Genomic DNA, 15159 nt, shown 5'->3' with positions numbered 1-15159 from the left:
TATGGGGGCCAGGGAGTGAATGTGGTGGTTTGAATGGGAATGGTCCCACATACTCTTGTGTTTAAGTACTTGGCCCCAAAGAGTGGCACTATTAGGAGGTGTGGCCTTGTTGGCAAAGGACAGGCTTTGAAATCTCATATGCTTAAACTATGTCCAGCGTGGGACACAGACTCCTGCTGCCTGTGGGTCAAGATGTGGATCAGCTCCTTCTCCAGCACTATGTCTGCCTGTTTGCTGCCATGCTTCTCACCATGACAATCATGGACTAAACCTCTGAAACTATAAGCCAGAACCAATTAAATGTGTTTCTTTGTAAGAGTTGCTGTATTCATGGTGTCTCTTCACAGCAATCGGAATCCAAACTAAGACAAGGTATGAAAAAATTTTTAATTAAAACAAGGGGGGATCAGTATAAGTAATATGTTTGGTATGTAGCTCAAAGTCTAGCAAAGTCTAGGTTCCCTAACCCACTTCCAACATGGTTTTTACCCATGATGTATCCTATAATAATAGTTTCAGACAGGCAAATTTCTTTCTAAGGTAGAAGCTTTTAATAGAATTATAAAAAAATAACACTATTTCAAAATCAGGATAAGGAATTACAGGTATGTTTTCCCTCTACATACCCGTATTCAAACATGATTTCTAGCCATTCATAAATTAATGAGGAACAAATACAGAATAAAAGTAGTGTGTCAACAGAAGGGTTGTTTTAAAGCTATCATCCTAGAAAACAGAAAACACAAAGTGAACTTGTGCAGCCATTTCTAGCTCATTGTGCAGAGAAAGCACTTTACTGCGATAAACCACTGTCAGGATACTGCAGGCAAATCAGCAGGCCCTCTGCTTTCAGAATTCAAGTTTAAGCATTCTGAAGGGGCAGAGACAAACATAGACTGCTGTATAAAGATCAGCCACTTACCTACTGCAGGATTTCTCTGAACTTCAGATTCTAAAGTAAGAAGTTACCCTTTCATATTCTTGTAGATATTGAATAATTCCCCTAACCATAACACACAGCTACTTCTATCATTTCAACACCATTTTACTGATGCAGAGGTAATTTCCCCCATCTCTCAGTTTCAAATGACTATTCTTCTCTTTAAAAAAAAAAAAGGTCAATCAACAATTTATTGGGTCACCATTATGGACTACTGTCACCATTTGGCACCGGTATGGTTTTTACTAGCTTCTGCCACTCTCTTATATAGCATTTCAGTATATGATTGAAATGGCAAGTTCTCTATTCAAACTACAAAAACAGATTTAAAGAAGGGGGAACTAAAGCTTTCCAATTGTGTGTTCATTCTTGAGGGGGGACTGCCTTTCAAAGTGATTCATTTTATACAATCTCAGATAGTCCCAGGATTGCTTCTAAGTCTCAGTCTACTGATAGACAACACAATGGAAATAAAGTACCTACAATCTCCACCACTCCCCATTATTCAATAAACTACACAGTAATATCTTACAGTTAAAATGCTTTGGGCCATTTAAATGTCTATGCACATAAATATCTGAAGCTTTAATAATCCAAAACTATAGAAGATAGCTATAGGTGCACAGTTAGGCCAGGGATAGGTTTCTCAAACTTGGTACTAGTGATACTTTGGGTTGGGTACTTCTTTCCTGTGAAGAGGAGAGCCAGGCATTACATGGTATTTAGCAGAGTCTGTAGCCTCTACTGATGTCAGTAGCAGCCTACACCCATCTACTTTGACCACCAAAAAACATATCCCCACAATCCCAAATGTCTTCTGGGAGCCCAAACTCCACTTGAAAACCACTGGGTGGAACCTTCACTGTAGACATTATTGCAAACTTGGGGCACACAAATAAGACAAGACTCTGCAGTATTACTAATGTGAAAGAGTCTAGCAGATCCTCTGCTATTTGTTTATGATGGGCACAGAGTTTATACAATATACTATTGAACCACATGGCTACCTATGTGTTACTATCTTTTTTCCTACTAAAACCACTAACATCAGACAGGGGTGGCGATGGAGTAGCTAATTCACCAACTACCTTTACATGGACTGATGAGGAAAGCTACAGTTCATAGACCTTTGCTAAACAGATGGAGAACAGTCAAGGCAAATGTCCTTCTTTCTGAATTCGCAGTCTCTCCTTCTCCACCTGCAAGCGCTCCTTTTCGATCTGCAGCTTCTCAGACTCAAACTTCAAAAACTGCAGCCGATCTTTCTCCAGTTGCAGGCGCTCTCGCTCGAGTTTCAACTTCTCCGCTTCTATGTCCTGTGGCTGTTGTATGGACTTCTCCCCCTGGCCGAGATCATTCTCTAGGGTGGGTTTCTCAGTGCTAACCAACTGCAGCCTCCACTTCTCTCTCTCGATCTGCAGCCTCTCCTTCTCCAGCTGCAGGCGCTCGTGCTCCAGGTCCAGGTGGCGCAGGCGCTCCTTCTCTATTTGGAGTCGCTCCTTTTCCACCTGCAGCCTTTCTGCCTCAATATCCAGTCGGCGTTTTTCCAGCTCCAGCTTCTGTTTCTCTATATTCATGAGCAGATGAGGCTCATCATATGCGGGTCTGGACGGTGTGGAATTGAGGGTGAAAAACTCATCAATGTGAGGGAAGTCAGGGAGCTCACTTTCCCTCCTGGAATCTGGTATGACAGATGACAACATTTCTTCCTCTTCCTCAATCTCAAACTGAGAGAAAAGAAAAAGGATAATTTGGTATTTGCTTTTACTTCTATCATTGTCAATTTGCCCCATTATTAGCTTTTAATAATTATTATTTCATTTATTACTTATTTGTTTATGTGTATGTCTCGATGAAGGTGAATGAAGGCCATAGTACATTTATGGAGGTCAAGGGACAGTGTTTGTTTCATAGTTTCCACCACGTTGAAACAGGGTTTTTTAGTGTTTTTCTGTGAGGCAAACTCCAGGCTAGGAGAATGGAGGCTTCAGGTCTATTCTTCTGGCACTGTCATTTGAGTGCTGGGATTACAGATACATGCCACAGCACTTAGCATTAATGGGGGTCCCAGGGATGTCAGGCTTGGACCATTTTCCCACTGAACCCTCTCCCCAGCCCTGCCTTACTAATTGACAACTTTCTATGCTGTTTGAGCACATAAAACTACCTAATCTGAACTATTGAGATTATCTAAATGAATCACCTGATGTCAGTAATATGCATGTTATTACTGAGGTTAATTACATTTAGGTGAAAAGACAGGAATTAAGGACACCAGGAGAAAAGAGAATGATTGGTATCTATAATCTGTGAATTTGAAGATATGGGAGCTTCCTCAGCACATGTGGGTAGCTGACCACAAAAACATGCCTCATGGGTTAATACTGTGAATATACTTACCTCTGGGCTTTGCGGGTCCCTTTCTTCCTCTTCCACTTTGACCTCTGTTAGGGATCCACCTGCATCTCGGAAATCCGCCACATTCTGCCAGTCAAAATTTGCATCATTTCGGAATGCAATTTTTTCATCTATCTCTTCAGTGAGAGAGTCATCTAAATCAGACGTGGGAAGAGGAAACCCAGAACCAACCAGCTTCATGTTGGCCTTCATTCTCTTCCTTTTCATGAGTGCACGCCAGTCAAGGTACCGTCTCTTCACCTCAGTTCCGGTCCTCTGTTCGCCTTCTCCTACAGCATTTACGCACTGTGCAATCTCCTCCCAGGCCATTCGCTTCATCACATTTATTGTTGTGTTGAGTTGCTTGGAGAAAATGACTTCCTTCCTTTTGGTAATTTCTTTCAAAAGGGTCTGAGTTTCCTGAACACTAAAATTGCTTTTCCTTTTCCTTTTCAACTGCTTCATTTTTAAAACTTCAGTGCAGGTTTTAATTGCAGGAAAACTTGTGCAAAGAATGCGAAGTGTATGCTCCAAAGAACGAAGCCCAAGAACCCTTTGTCGGCTCTTAGCTAAAAATCACTGAGTTTCCATTCATCCAGTCATGGAAGCAGTTTGATATCTGAAGGAGAAATGTAAAAGAGAGAAAAAAATCAACCTACAATTTCCACAACATACAGCAACCAGTGTGCTGTATTATTAAAACAACTATCTAAATGCAGCTTGAAACCACTGGCTCACTACCATGGCTCAGATACACTCTGAAATTTGTTTCTGCCTCAGTTTACCTCGACACATCTCTTAACTATCACAATCTGGGCTCATTGTATGAAAATATTTCTTCAGGAATTCACAACACAAAGAGTATACCCAACTGAAGCAAAAATACAACAAATATACAAGGCTAAATTGAATCAGGAATTTGCAAGTCTACTGCTGTTTGAGCTTTCTCTTTTATAGTAATAAGTATAGGCTAAACCTCATTTTTAAAATTTAATAACAAAGTGTTTTGTTACCATTTATAACCTTTTATTTTGTATTTTTCTAGCTTCAAGGATCTCTAAAGAACCAGTTGTGCATGATTACTTACATCATCAAAAGTATGCCCATCCCATCTTTTAGCTTTCCATTTAGTATGCCTATTGTGTGGAATAGCTATCTTCCAAACAGCCACTTTCTGAACAAATGGAGGCCAGAGAGAACTAAATGTTCTGAAGAATAGAAATGAACTTGCAAAAATCCCTATCAGTTTCACAAACACACAGAAAAGAAGCAAGCCTGCAAAACCAAAAGATGACAAGCATATAAGTTTTAAAATACACTTTGTAAATTTCTAAAGATATTTAATGATATATTGAAGCCCAGTGATTCCAAATGTATAATTAACACCAGCATGCTAGTAGTATCCTTACAGTCTGGTATGGGAGAATTGTCTATATTCTGTTAATTATGTTTTAAATAAATGCTGATTGGCCAGTAGCCAGGCAGGAAGTATAGGCAGGACAACCAGACAGGAAGTGGTGGTGGGACAATGAGAGCAGGAGTATTCTGAGAAGAAGGAAGATCCTTCCCACAGTCCTGCCTAGACCACGGAAGAAGCAAGATGTGACCTGTCCCGCTGAAAAAGATACGTAGCCATGTGGTTAACATAGATATGAATAATGGGTTAATATGTAAGAGCTAATAAGAAGCCTGAGCTAATGGGCCAATCAGTTCATAACTTATATAGAACTCTATGTGATTTTTCTTTGGGCCATAACGACTGCGGGAATCTGGCAGGACAGAAAGCCCAACAAGCAGGCTCTTCATGTTACAACAGTCAAATGTAAGCCTTTTGTGAATGAAATTTAAGAAAAAGTATTTATAAATTAGAACATTATTGAAAGACAATGTAAACTATCATTATGATCACAGATTCTGGAGTTAGACTCCCTGGACCAGAAAACTAGATCTGACACATGAATGGAACTGCAAGACTGACTTCAGACTCAGATAGGCAAGAGAGTCTAAATTCCAGACCTGGATAGTAAGGCTTTTCTCAAAATATATACAAGATTAAAGTCCTTAATACAATAATGACTCCCGTTAACAACAGACTCTTATACAATATCACCCCTTTAGATTTACTGCTCTTAAAAATCCAAGATCAATTTACTATTTACTAACTAGATTTGTTTTTTGTTTTGAGAAACAGAGTTAACAGCCCTAGATGTCCTGGAACTCACTTTTGTATACCAGGCTGGCCTCAAACTCACAGAGATCTGGCCTGTCTCTGCCTCTGGAATGCTGGGATTAAAATTGTGTACCATCACATCCAGCTAACTGGACTGTAATAACAGTATTGCTAATTGGCATAAGTAGCAGCCCTTTTAACCTACATATTCTATGTGAGTTTTTTGTTTTGTTTTTGTTTTTTGTCGTCATTGCTGCTTTGGTTTTTGTTTATTTGTTTTTTGAGACAGGGTTACTCTGTGTAACAATCCTGGCTGTCCTAGAACTCACTTTGTAGACCAGGTTGATCTTAAACTCACTGAGATTTGCCTACATTTGCCTCCCAAGTCCTGGGAATAAAAACCTGTGTCACCACCGCCTCGCAAATCTATGTTTTAAAACTCCTCAGTGTTGCTTCCAACTGCATAGCCTTTCCCCCAAAAATGGTTCTCACATCTATAGTTTATATACTATTCGTAGTTGGCATCCCTTTGTTCCTTGCAACTGAGCTATGCTGAGCTAATGAACTATTTTATTGACAAAATATATTTCCCTGCATTTTTCACCTCAATGGACTAGATAATAGAACCTGTGCTGGCTGCTCATAGCTGTCAACTTGACTACATCTGGAATTAACTAAAACCCAAAAATGGAGGGTACACCTGTAATGTATTTCTGATTAATTTGACATGGGAAGATCCAATCTGAATATTGAGAAGACATGCCTCTAATTCATATACTTCAAGATGGAAAAGCTACCTCTAATCTGGACCGCACCTTCTACTGGAAGCCTATGTAAGGACATGGAAGTAGGAAGCGTTTGCTCTTTGCTTCCTTGCTCTCACCTCCCTAGTAGGTCCATTCCTTCACAGGCATTAGAGCCTACTTCAGGATTCTGGTGCTGAGACCAGCTGAGACACCCAGGCTTGTGGACTGAGCAGCTCTGGATTCTTGGACTTTCCATTCATAGCTAGCCACTGTTGAGTAAGTGTGACTACAGGGAAAACGTTTACCTGAGGCTTTGGCATTACTAAATGCAAGAAAGTTTGAACATCAGTACAGTTAGAGGTAAAATTTGCTAGCTGCTATTTTATTGTGACTGAGTCTGTCTGCCCATCCCATTCTTTGCATTATGGTACTGTATGAAAGGTTTGTTTTTTCTCTACCCACTCCCAAGTATGTTCCTCAAAAGTATTTACTGAGCTTCTACCATGCCTAAAGCACCACTCATGGTGTCAGGAATATAACAGGTAATAAATGCTTAGATAAGCCATTTCTGATGTCAAGCACTTTCCTCCTTTATTGTTTTCATCCTGTTCTTACATCAAGGAATTTGGCAGTCACAACCTCTAAATCTCAGAACCTTCATGTCCAATCACAGACAACAGTTGTTTTTCTGGACTTTCATCCCCAACCATTCTTTACTGTTGGGAAACGGAAATGCTGCACTGCGCAGTCACGTAACTACCAGTGACGTACAGTGTTATAGTGGGACATTTCCCTCCTAAGGACTAACAAAGAAGATGATATTTCTAGACTGTGCCTCACACAGAACTAAGAGATCTGAGGGAAATCAGACAGTAAAATCTATGTGAAAAAAGAACAAATATAAGAAAAAAAGAAAAAGATTAAATTCACTAAGCAGGTAAGAAAGAAACCATTCCTGATCTACAAACTTCCCTCCACCACTATCTCACCACAATCTCATTTCAAGAGTGAAGTCAGTATCCTTACAATATTTTTACAGGAAAACTACTTTTCTTCCTCTAAAACTTGAAGCGGTAAACACAACTGAAGTTTACAAGGGTCTCCATCTAGGGAGTACTACAGTGGGAAGGTGCAGCCGAGGACCCTGGGAAGAAAGCTGGGGATCTCGTCTCGGAGCAGAGAACGGGGTGGGAGGAGGCGCTGTGACTCAGGACACTGCTGGGCCCAATTGGAGTCCATGCAACTTGGAGGGATACTCTTGCTCCCTGAATGGTGAGTGAAAGCCCCATCTAGGTGCCCAGCACTTCTGCAGAGGCCAAGGGCTGCTACCCCTCCTCCCTGGTCAGGTGACAGCCGCGCGTGAGACTTTTCTTCCCAGCCTCAGGATCCCGTGCTTTGCAAAACCGAGGCCAAAGCCCGCAATGGGGTTGCCCCACAGGGACCCACCCTTGCAGAGGCTCTCCTGGTCCCTCCAGCTCTTTGTTTCCCCTGCACCCCAACACTCACCTGCGACCCCAGCGGCACAATCACAGGATCGCCCCCTGAGGGTGCTGAAAAAGAAAGGCTTCGTGGAGTCCCTGCCCATCAACTTCTGCCTGCCTCTATTGGCCGATAGGGCTGCTCCTCATGGGTTACGGCTAACCCATTGGTCCGGGGGTGGGGAATTGCCTGTCTGCCTGAGAGCCCGCCCCAGGCCAGGTCTCACAATGGGAATCTAGTCCCAAACCGGTTCCGGGTTAGTGCTCTGGACACCGCCCCGCAGCGATTCGCCTCCCGCTCGGCGCTCATTCTTTGTCACGTGGCATTGTCAATCAAGCGTGCTTTAGCAAAGGATTGGGCCTTAGCGATAAACTTGCAACGCCACTCGCCTGATTGGGGCACTGGCGGCTCTGTCTCCAAACTGTACTCCAGCCCTTGACCCTCGGCAAAGCAAAGTGGAGCCACTTGGGTCACCTCAGCCCAGTCCCTGGGCCAGCATCCTCTTCTACTCACCTGGCTGCGACCTCCGTTAACCTCGAACTCTAACAGTATCTTTTGCTTCTTAAATCTAAGCATCTCTTACTTTTGACCTTTAATGGAACAGTTGGCTTGTGGACAGTTTCTTCAGCGTTTTCTGTCTTCTCAACCCCTTTTCCTTTTAAACCCCCAAGGCTAATGCCTCCATTGACATTCTTATAGAACCTGACTTCCCTGTGCTTTGGTTCAGGCATCTTCAGTTCTCCCTGAGTAATACCATTGCCCATCCTCCCATAGCCCAGTCATCTAGTTAATCCAGTTGAGTAGCTGAGTCCAATTGAGAAGCTTCCTGAACAAATCTCCCTAATTATAAGGCAAAGTGTGATGTAGGTGTGTCTTCTATCTGATGATTTCATTGGATAATTAATAAAGAAACTGCCTGGCCCATCTGATAGACCGGCCCTTAGGTGGGTGGAGTAGACAGAACAGGAAGAAGGAAGTGAGGTAGATGGCTCAGTCAGATGCTACGCCTCTCCTAAGTTAGACAGACCACCGTGCCTCTCCTCAGAGAGAAGCCAGACGAGATGAAGCTCCAGCCCAAGGTGGACGTACGCTAGAAACTTCCCGGTAAGACACCGCTCATGGTGTTACATATATTATTAGATATGGGTTTAGTAAAGATGTGAATAAGAGGCTGAAAATAATGGGCCAGGCAGTATTTAAAAGAATACAATTTGTGTGTTGTTATTTCGGGGCATAAGCTAGCTGGGTGGCCGAGAGCAGGGCGGTGGAAAACCGCCCGCAGCCCCTCACTACAAAAGTGCAAACTCCTTAATAGGCTTTCAAAAATCCCAATCCTGCTTTTCTCTTGAACTTGATAACATAATTTCCCTTTTGCTTCCCCAGCTCTTTACTGCCCTAGATTCTAGACTCCTCAGTGCCCTTGGGACTACCTTTGTCTTGCTGTGTTTCCACCCAGAAAGGCTTTTCCCAAGCTTTCCCACGCTCAGAATTCATTTTGGAAATTACTTTCTAAAACAAACCTTCCTTTCCAGTTAGTTACTTGCTGCTACTTCAATTTACCCTCCAATAAAGATTTGCAAGATGAAAAAGAATATTACGTTAAACTTGAATAACAATTTCAACGTGACATTCCGTGTTTTTATTTGTTGACTCTTACAACCCTGCCCAACTGAGATAGCAATGGAACCTTTGTCCTTGACCTTACAGCTCTTTCTTTGCATAGCAAAGCATCCAGCAGATAATAGGCATTTAAAAAGGTGTAAATACATGATAAAATATTATGTATGAATGACAAATCCTTACCGGTTATTTCTAGAAGAACACTTTCATAAACTAGGAAGTGATTATGAAATGTTTTTTGAAGATTAATGCTCAGTTTAAAGATTTTACTTATGGTTGTTTTTTAAAAAATCATATTATTTTCGCTAAGTAGAATGAAATTGACCTCTTTTTTTCTTTTTTGGTTTTGGATTTTCCAGACGGGGTTTCTCTGTGTAATAGCCCAAGCTGTCCTAGAACTAGCTCTTGTAGACCTGGCTGGCCTCGAACTCACAGATATCCTCCTGCCTCTGCCTCCAAGGCATGCACCATCACTGTCTGGCTATAAAATTGACTTTTGCCACTTTGGGAGAGATACAGATACTTTTGTTTTTGAAATTTTTGCAACAAATCCCTTTATGTAGAGGAAGCAGCTGTCCTGGAACTTTATAATCCCCCTGCCTCAGTACTACCATAAACACCTGACCAAAAACTTCTATTCAGTAGAACATGAATAAAAGTCCTCACCTCAGAGCTCACTCTAGTGAGTGATTCATCACTATTTATCAGGTCAGGAAATGCTGGATTACCCCAGACATCCATTGTGTTTACTCCATCTCTTTACCAATCTCCATGGGAGTCATGGAAGTATTATATCTGTAAGTTAAGTTATTAATTTGTATTTTACCTAAGTTCTTTGTTTGTAGGCTGTCTTTTGTAGTGGAAAAGGCTGTGATCAACACACAAAATACAGAAGTCAGCAAGGTCCAGAGTTTGCCTAGAAAGCTTGCCTTTGACTACTTACATTTTTGCTGTTCTTAAGGATAAGAGACATGATTGCTAACAAGGTTTTGTTCATTTGTTCAACTATAGAAGCAATGTGCCAATATGTTTTTTTTTTTCAGTAGAAAGAAAGCTAGGAGACACAGAAAAAAGTGGGGAGAGAAGCACAGAGTGTGATTCACTAATAAATACAAAGTAATTTTATCTATCCCCTCAAGCACCTGAAGAACATTATCTTTCTACTGCTTAACCCATTACACACACACACACACACACACACACACACACACACACACATACACAAGCACACGTATATAAGTAGTATTATATATCTACTGCTTGACACACATGTGTATGTGTATGTTTGTGTATGCATATATGTAGCAGGCTTTTTCTTTTGGGTCACCGACCAGCTCCCAGATCATGACATGGAGACTTAGTATTAGTTATAAATGCTCAGCTGATGGAGGAGTGTCTATGTGTTACTTTCATTATTAATAAAGATACTGCCTTGGCCCTTTCAGAGAACAGAAAATTAGGTAGGTGGAGTAGACAGAACAGAATGCTGGGTAACAGGCAGTGGGGAGGCGCTTCAGGCAGTCGCCATGTGCAGTAGCCATGCTTCTCCTCTCTGAGATGGACACAGGTTAAGACCTCTCCTGGTAAGCCACCCCTCGTGGTGCTATGCAGATCACTAATATGGGTTAAAGGAAGATGTGAGAATTAGCCAATAAGAGGCTGAAACTATGGGCCAGGCAGTGTTTTAAAAGAATACAGTTTCCGTGTAATTATTTTGGGTAAAGCTAGCCGGGTGGCGGGACACAGCCTGCCATTCCTTCTACAGATTGGTGATCCAACGTGGTGACTAAATCCACTTAAAAACCTGAGAGGGCTTTAAATAAAGGAGAGAGAGAGTTTAACACAGCTTTTTGCTGTTTGCTAGGACATGCCTTAGAGAGATTTCCTGTTTCGGCAATAGCGGCAGAGAAAAAGCTGAGTCATTTTAAGACGCGGCTTTCTGGTGCTGTGCCGCCAGTGCAAACTCTGGCTTTAAAGCATTTCAATAGCTTTTATGGGACTGGATGCTTGTGTGCCCGCTTGGGATCAGAAAGAAAGTACTCTGAGACCAGGCCAATGGCTCAGAGCTCCCCGCCTGCACCTGGGCAGATGGCAGAATCAGGCTTAGGCAGGCAGAAGAGCATGGCAGATTCCTGCCGCCATACAGAGAGATGTTTTCAGACTGCGCAGTGCTCTGCGTGTCAGATTTGGCTGTATCTTGGAAGAAAAGAATTTCTGTACTGCACGCTCAGTCTCAGAATTAAACTGCTGAGTGCGGCTCCAATGTCGACTGCTGTGTGCCTTGAACTGTGTGCGGCTCAGGGGCACCAAATGACTGAGGCAGGAGCTGCTTTGGCTCTGCTCTGCCATGCTGAACTGTACTGATCTCAGGCAGGATCTATCCTAATTACCATGATAACAGTGCAGTTAAGGTTTAGACTTGGCTGGAAACAGGCGGTACCATATTACCTCTACATGGCGCAACTTAAGTTTTTAAGAAGTGGTTAACATTTTAAGAAATGCTCCTGGATAGTAAAAAATTACCGATTCACAATAGGACAGATTCAGACATAGAAGACCCCATATGGGTCACAAAGTTGGATGACTGTACGTAGGCTTGAGAGAGAGAAAAAATAAATATAGAGAGAATAAAGTTAATGCCTTAAAAAAGGGGTAAAGTCTTTAAAGAGACAGAATAAAGTAAGTGATAGAGTAAAAATAAACCACGTAAAAATGGAAAATTCACAGAGAGTCTGGATGATGTATTTTATTGTGTTTTCTTTGAAATTTTTGACTGTAAAGGAGCTAAATACAGAGAGACATTTCATTATATGAGCTGCCAGGCTAGACCAGAATGGACATCTTAACGGTATGACTTCAGAATTTGGATCTAAGAACATGATGCTTTGGAAAAGAGGGTCTTCTTTTGTTTTCACAGAGGATGACACCTTGTGGATTGCTTCTATCCCAATATGGTATGATAGACCACGCCCGCCTGAAAGGTTGCTGTGAACACCCTCAAAAAATTACTTTGCTTGGGCTGGAGAGATGGCTCAGTGGTTAAGAGCATTGCCTGCTCTTCCAAAGGTCCTGAGTTCAATTCCTGGCAACCACATCGTGGCTCACAACCATCTGTAATGAGGTTTGATGCCCTCTTCTGGCCTGCAGACATACACACAGACAGAATATTGTATACATAATAAATATATTTAAAAAAAGAGCTAACTGGTAAGCTTTAAAAAAAATTACTTTGCTCAACTGCCGACTGAGAGGAACCTAGCAGACAGGTTATACCAGGAAAGACCTAAATAACAGCGCCCCCATTCAGCAGGAAGCAGTTTGGAGAGAAATAATTGCGCCCACATTCCCAAATATTGTTTATAAATGTACTTTTACATTTAAAGGGGGATATAATATAGATATGAATGATTTGCATTGGTATGGATTTTAAGGTCAATTTTGTTATATGTATATGTATTTCTGATCTTCATTAAGCTATTGTGATTGTGTAGTTCATTTTAAAATGTAATGTAAAATTAGGAAATATAGGTTGTTAATGGATAATCATCGATAATAGTCAAGCTTGTAGTCGTGTTAGATTTTCTAGATGTGCATAGATATATTTCAGATAGGCATTCTTCATATCTTTCAAAGACTACAGAACATGACATTTAAGGTTTTTAATAACTTAGGGCTTTTCATGATAATGAGACACATCTGCTCCTGGCATCACCAATCTACTTCGAGAGGAAGATGGGCATCGAAGAGGCTACTTATGGAGTTTGTTAGCCATTTGGGCAAGAAACTGCTCTTACCTGGACTGTTGCATAAACTGCACACAAAGAACCTGCAGAGAGAGGACTGCTGAACTTGCCTAATTATACATTACATTTTTAAAATGAACTACACTATCACAATACCTTAATCAAGATCAGAAACACATAAATACAACAAAATTGACCTTAAATTTCTATCACTAAAGCAAAATCCATATCAATGAAAATTATTCATATCATATCATATCCCCCTTTAAATGTAAAGGAACATTTATAAACAATATTTGGGTACATGGGCACAGTTATTTCTCTCCAAACTGCTTCCTGCTGAATGGGGACGCTGTTAATCAGATCTTTCATGGTGTAACCTGTGTGCCAGGTTCATCTCAGTCGGCAGTAGAGTGAAGTAATTTTTTGAAGATGTTCACAGCAACCTTTCAGGAGGGCGTGGTCTATCATACCATATTGGGAAAGAAGCAATCCATACGGTCTCATTTTCTGTAAAAACAAAAGAAGAATCTCTTTTCCAAAGTATCATTTCCTTAGATCCAAATTCTGAAGTCAAGGTATTTTTAAAACATCTATCTTGGATTAGTTCAGCAGCATTTGTATTTAAATATCTTTTAGCAGCTGTTGCTCCTTCCTCAGCATTCAAACAATTCAAAAAGAGCATAATAACATACAGTATCAAGGTTCTCTGTATTTTCCATCTTTATGTGGCTTTATTTTTACCTCTATTTCATTTATTTTTTATTATTTATTTATTTGTTTGTTTGTTTATTTATTTATTATTTTCTTGAGACAGGTTCTCTTGTTGTCTTGGAATAACTCTGTAGACCAGGCTGTCCTTGAACTCAGAGAGATCCAGTTGCTTCAGCCTGGGATTAAAGGTGTGTGCTACAACACCTTGAACTCATAGAGATCTGTTTGTCTCTGCCTCCCAGGCATTGGGATTAAAGGTGTGTCCTGCCACACCTTGAAGTCACAGAGGTCAATCTACCTCTGCCCCTTGAAGTCTCAGGTCAATCTATCTCTGCTTCCCAAGTGTTGGGATAAAAGGTGTGTACCACTACACCCAACTATTTTCTTTCTTCCTTTTTTTTTAACTTTAAGAATTTTAACTTTTAGCCTGATTATATTTTTAACACACTGGAAACAATTTAGAGGTTTTCTTTGTCTTTGAATTTCTCCTTACTGTATATCTCTCTTTTTCTGACCACATGAGACTCTAATTTACCAAGCAATGTAGGTAGGACCAAAGCCATGGCCTTGACAGCTAGATCTAGCCCATTCCCTAGCCTTCCATCCTCATGGCAGAGGTACTGGCTGTAGCCATGTTTATCATCACAACTCGGTGGCAGTTCAAGGTCCCTGCCAGCAAGCAAGCTGCAACAGTGTTAAACAACAACCAAAAGCTCCATAGTCAGGACCGCCTGCTTGAAAGAGTCAGAGTTGGCCCTGGCAGGACGGCCCAGAAAGACAGCATTTTAAAATGGTAGAGTTTTTATCTTGCTATGGCTGAAAACTGAAAAGCATGCCTTCAGCTTTTCATCAACACTGTTTAAGTGTTTCATGGCAGGACCTCTTAAAGAGCTGCAGGGTTTTGCAGCTAAAGCTGAGTCAGGAAGCCTCTCTTAGATGAGAGCAGAGCTGACCCGAGAAATTGCTGCTATCAAGAAAACATGCTTTACTCTATTCTTTCCTAAGCTTTCTCAAGCTTTCTGTGGATCCAGTTATCCACGTGGGCGCCATTCTGTAGTGTGGAGCTGTGGGCCTACTTCCCGCCACCCCGCTCCCAGCCACCTGCTAGCTTATGCCCCAGAAATAACAACACACAAACTGTATTCATTTAAACACTGCCTGACCCATTAGTTTCAGCCTCCTACTAGCTAATTCTCACATCTCTTGCTTTAACCCATATCTAATAATCTTTGTAACACCACGAGTAGTGTCTTACCAGGAAAGATTCAGCCTGTCTGTCCTGGTAGCTGGCTTCATGGTGACTGGCTCACTGAGGAGAGTCATGACGACTGTCCCAGAGAGGATAGGCAG

At 41.4% G+C, this 15159-nt stretch overlaps 1 protein-coding gene across 1 annotated transcript; it reads right to left on the bottom strand.

Annotated features, from left to right (window-relative positions):
• Positions 1-528: 528 nt before the first annotated feature.
• Msantd4 (Myb/SANT DNA binding domain containing 4 with coiled-coils) lies at positions 529-7894 on the bottom strand. The gene is made up of 3 exons (XM_038322761.1): positions 7760-7894; positions 3341-3956; positions 529-2667 (listed from the first exon to the last, which is right to left on the bottom strand). Exons 2-3 carry the CDS (start codon positions 3800-3802, stop codon positions 2092-2094), a joined length of 1038 nt encoding a protein of 345 aa, XP_038178689.1. The 5' UTR covers positions 3803-3956; positions 7760-7894; the 3' UTR covers positions 529-2091.
• Between the last annotated feature and the right edge of the window lie 7265 nt (positions 7895-15159).

Source organism: Arvicola amphibius, chromosome 3 (assembly GCF_903992535.2).
Source record: "Arvicola amphibius chromosome 3, mArvAmp1.2, whole genome shotgun sequence".
Lineage (NCBI taxonomy): Eukaryota > Metazoa > Chordata > Mammalia > Rodentia > Cricetidae > Arvicola > Arvicola amphibius.
Note: the sequence above shows the minus strand (reverse complement) of the source record. Positions and strands in the feature narration are given on the sequence as shown.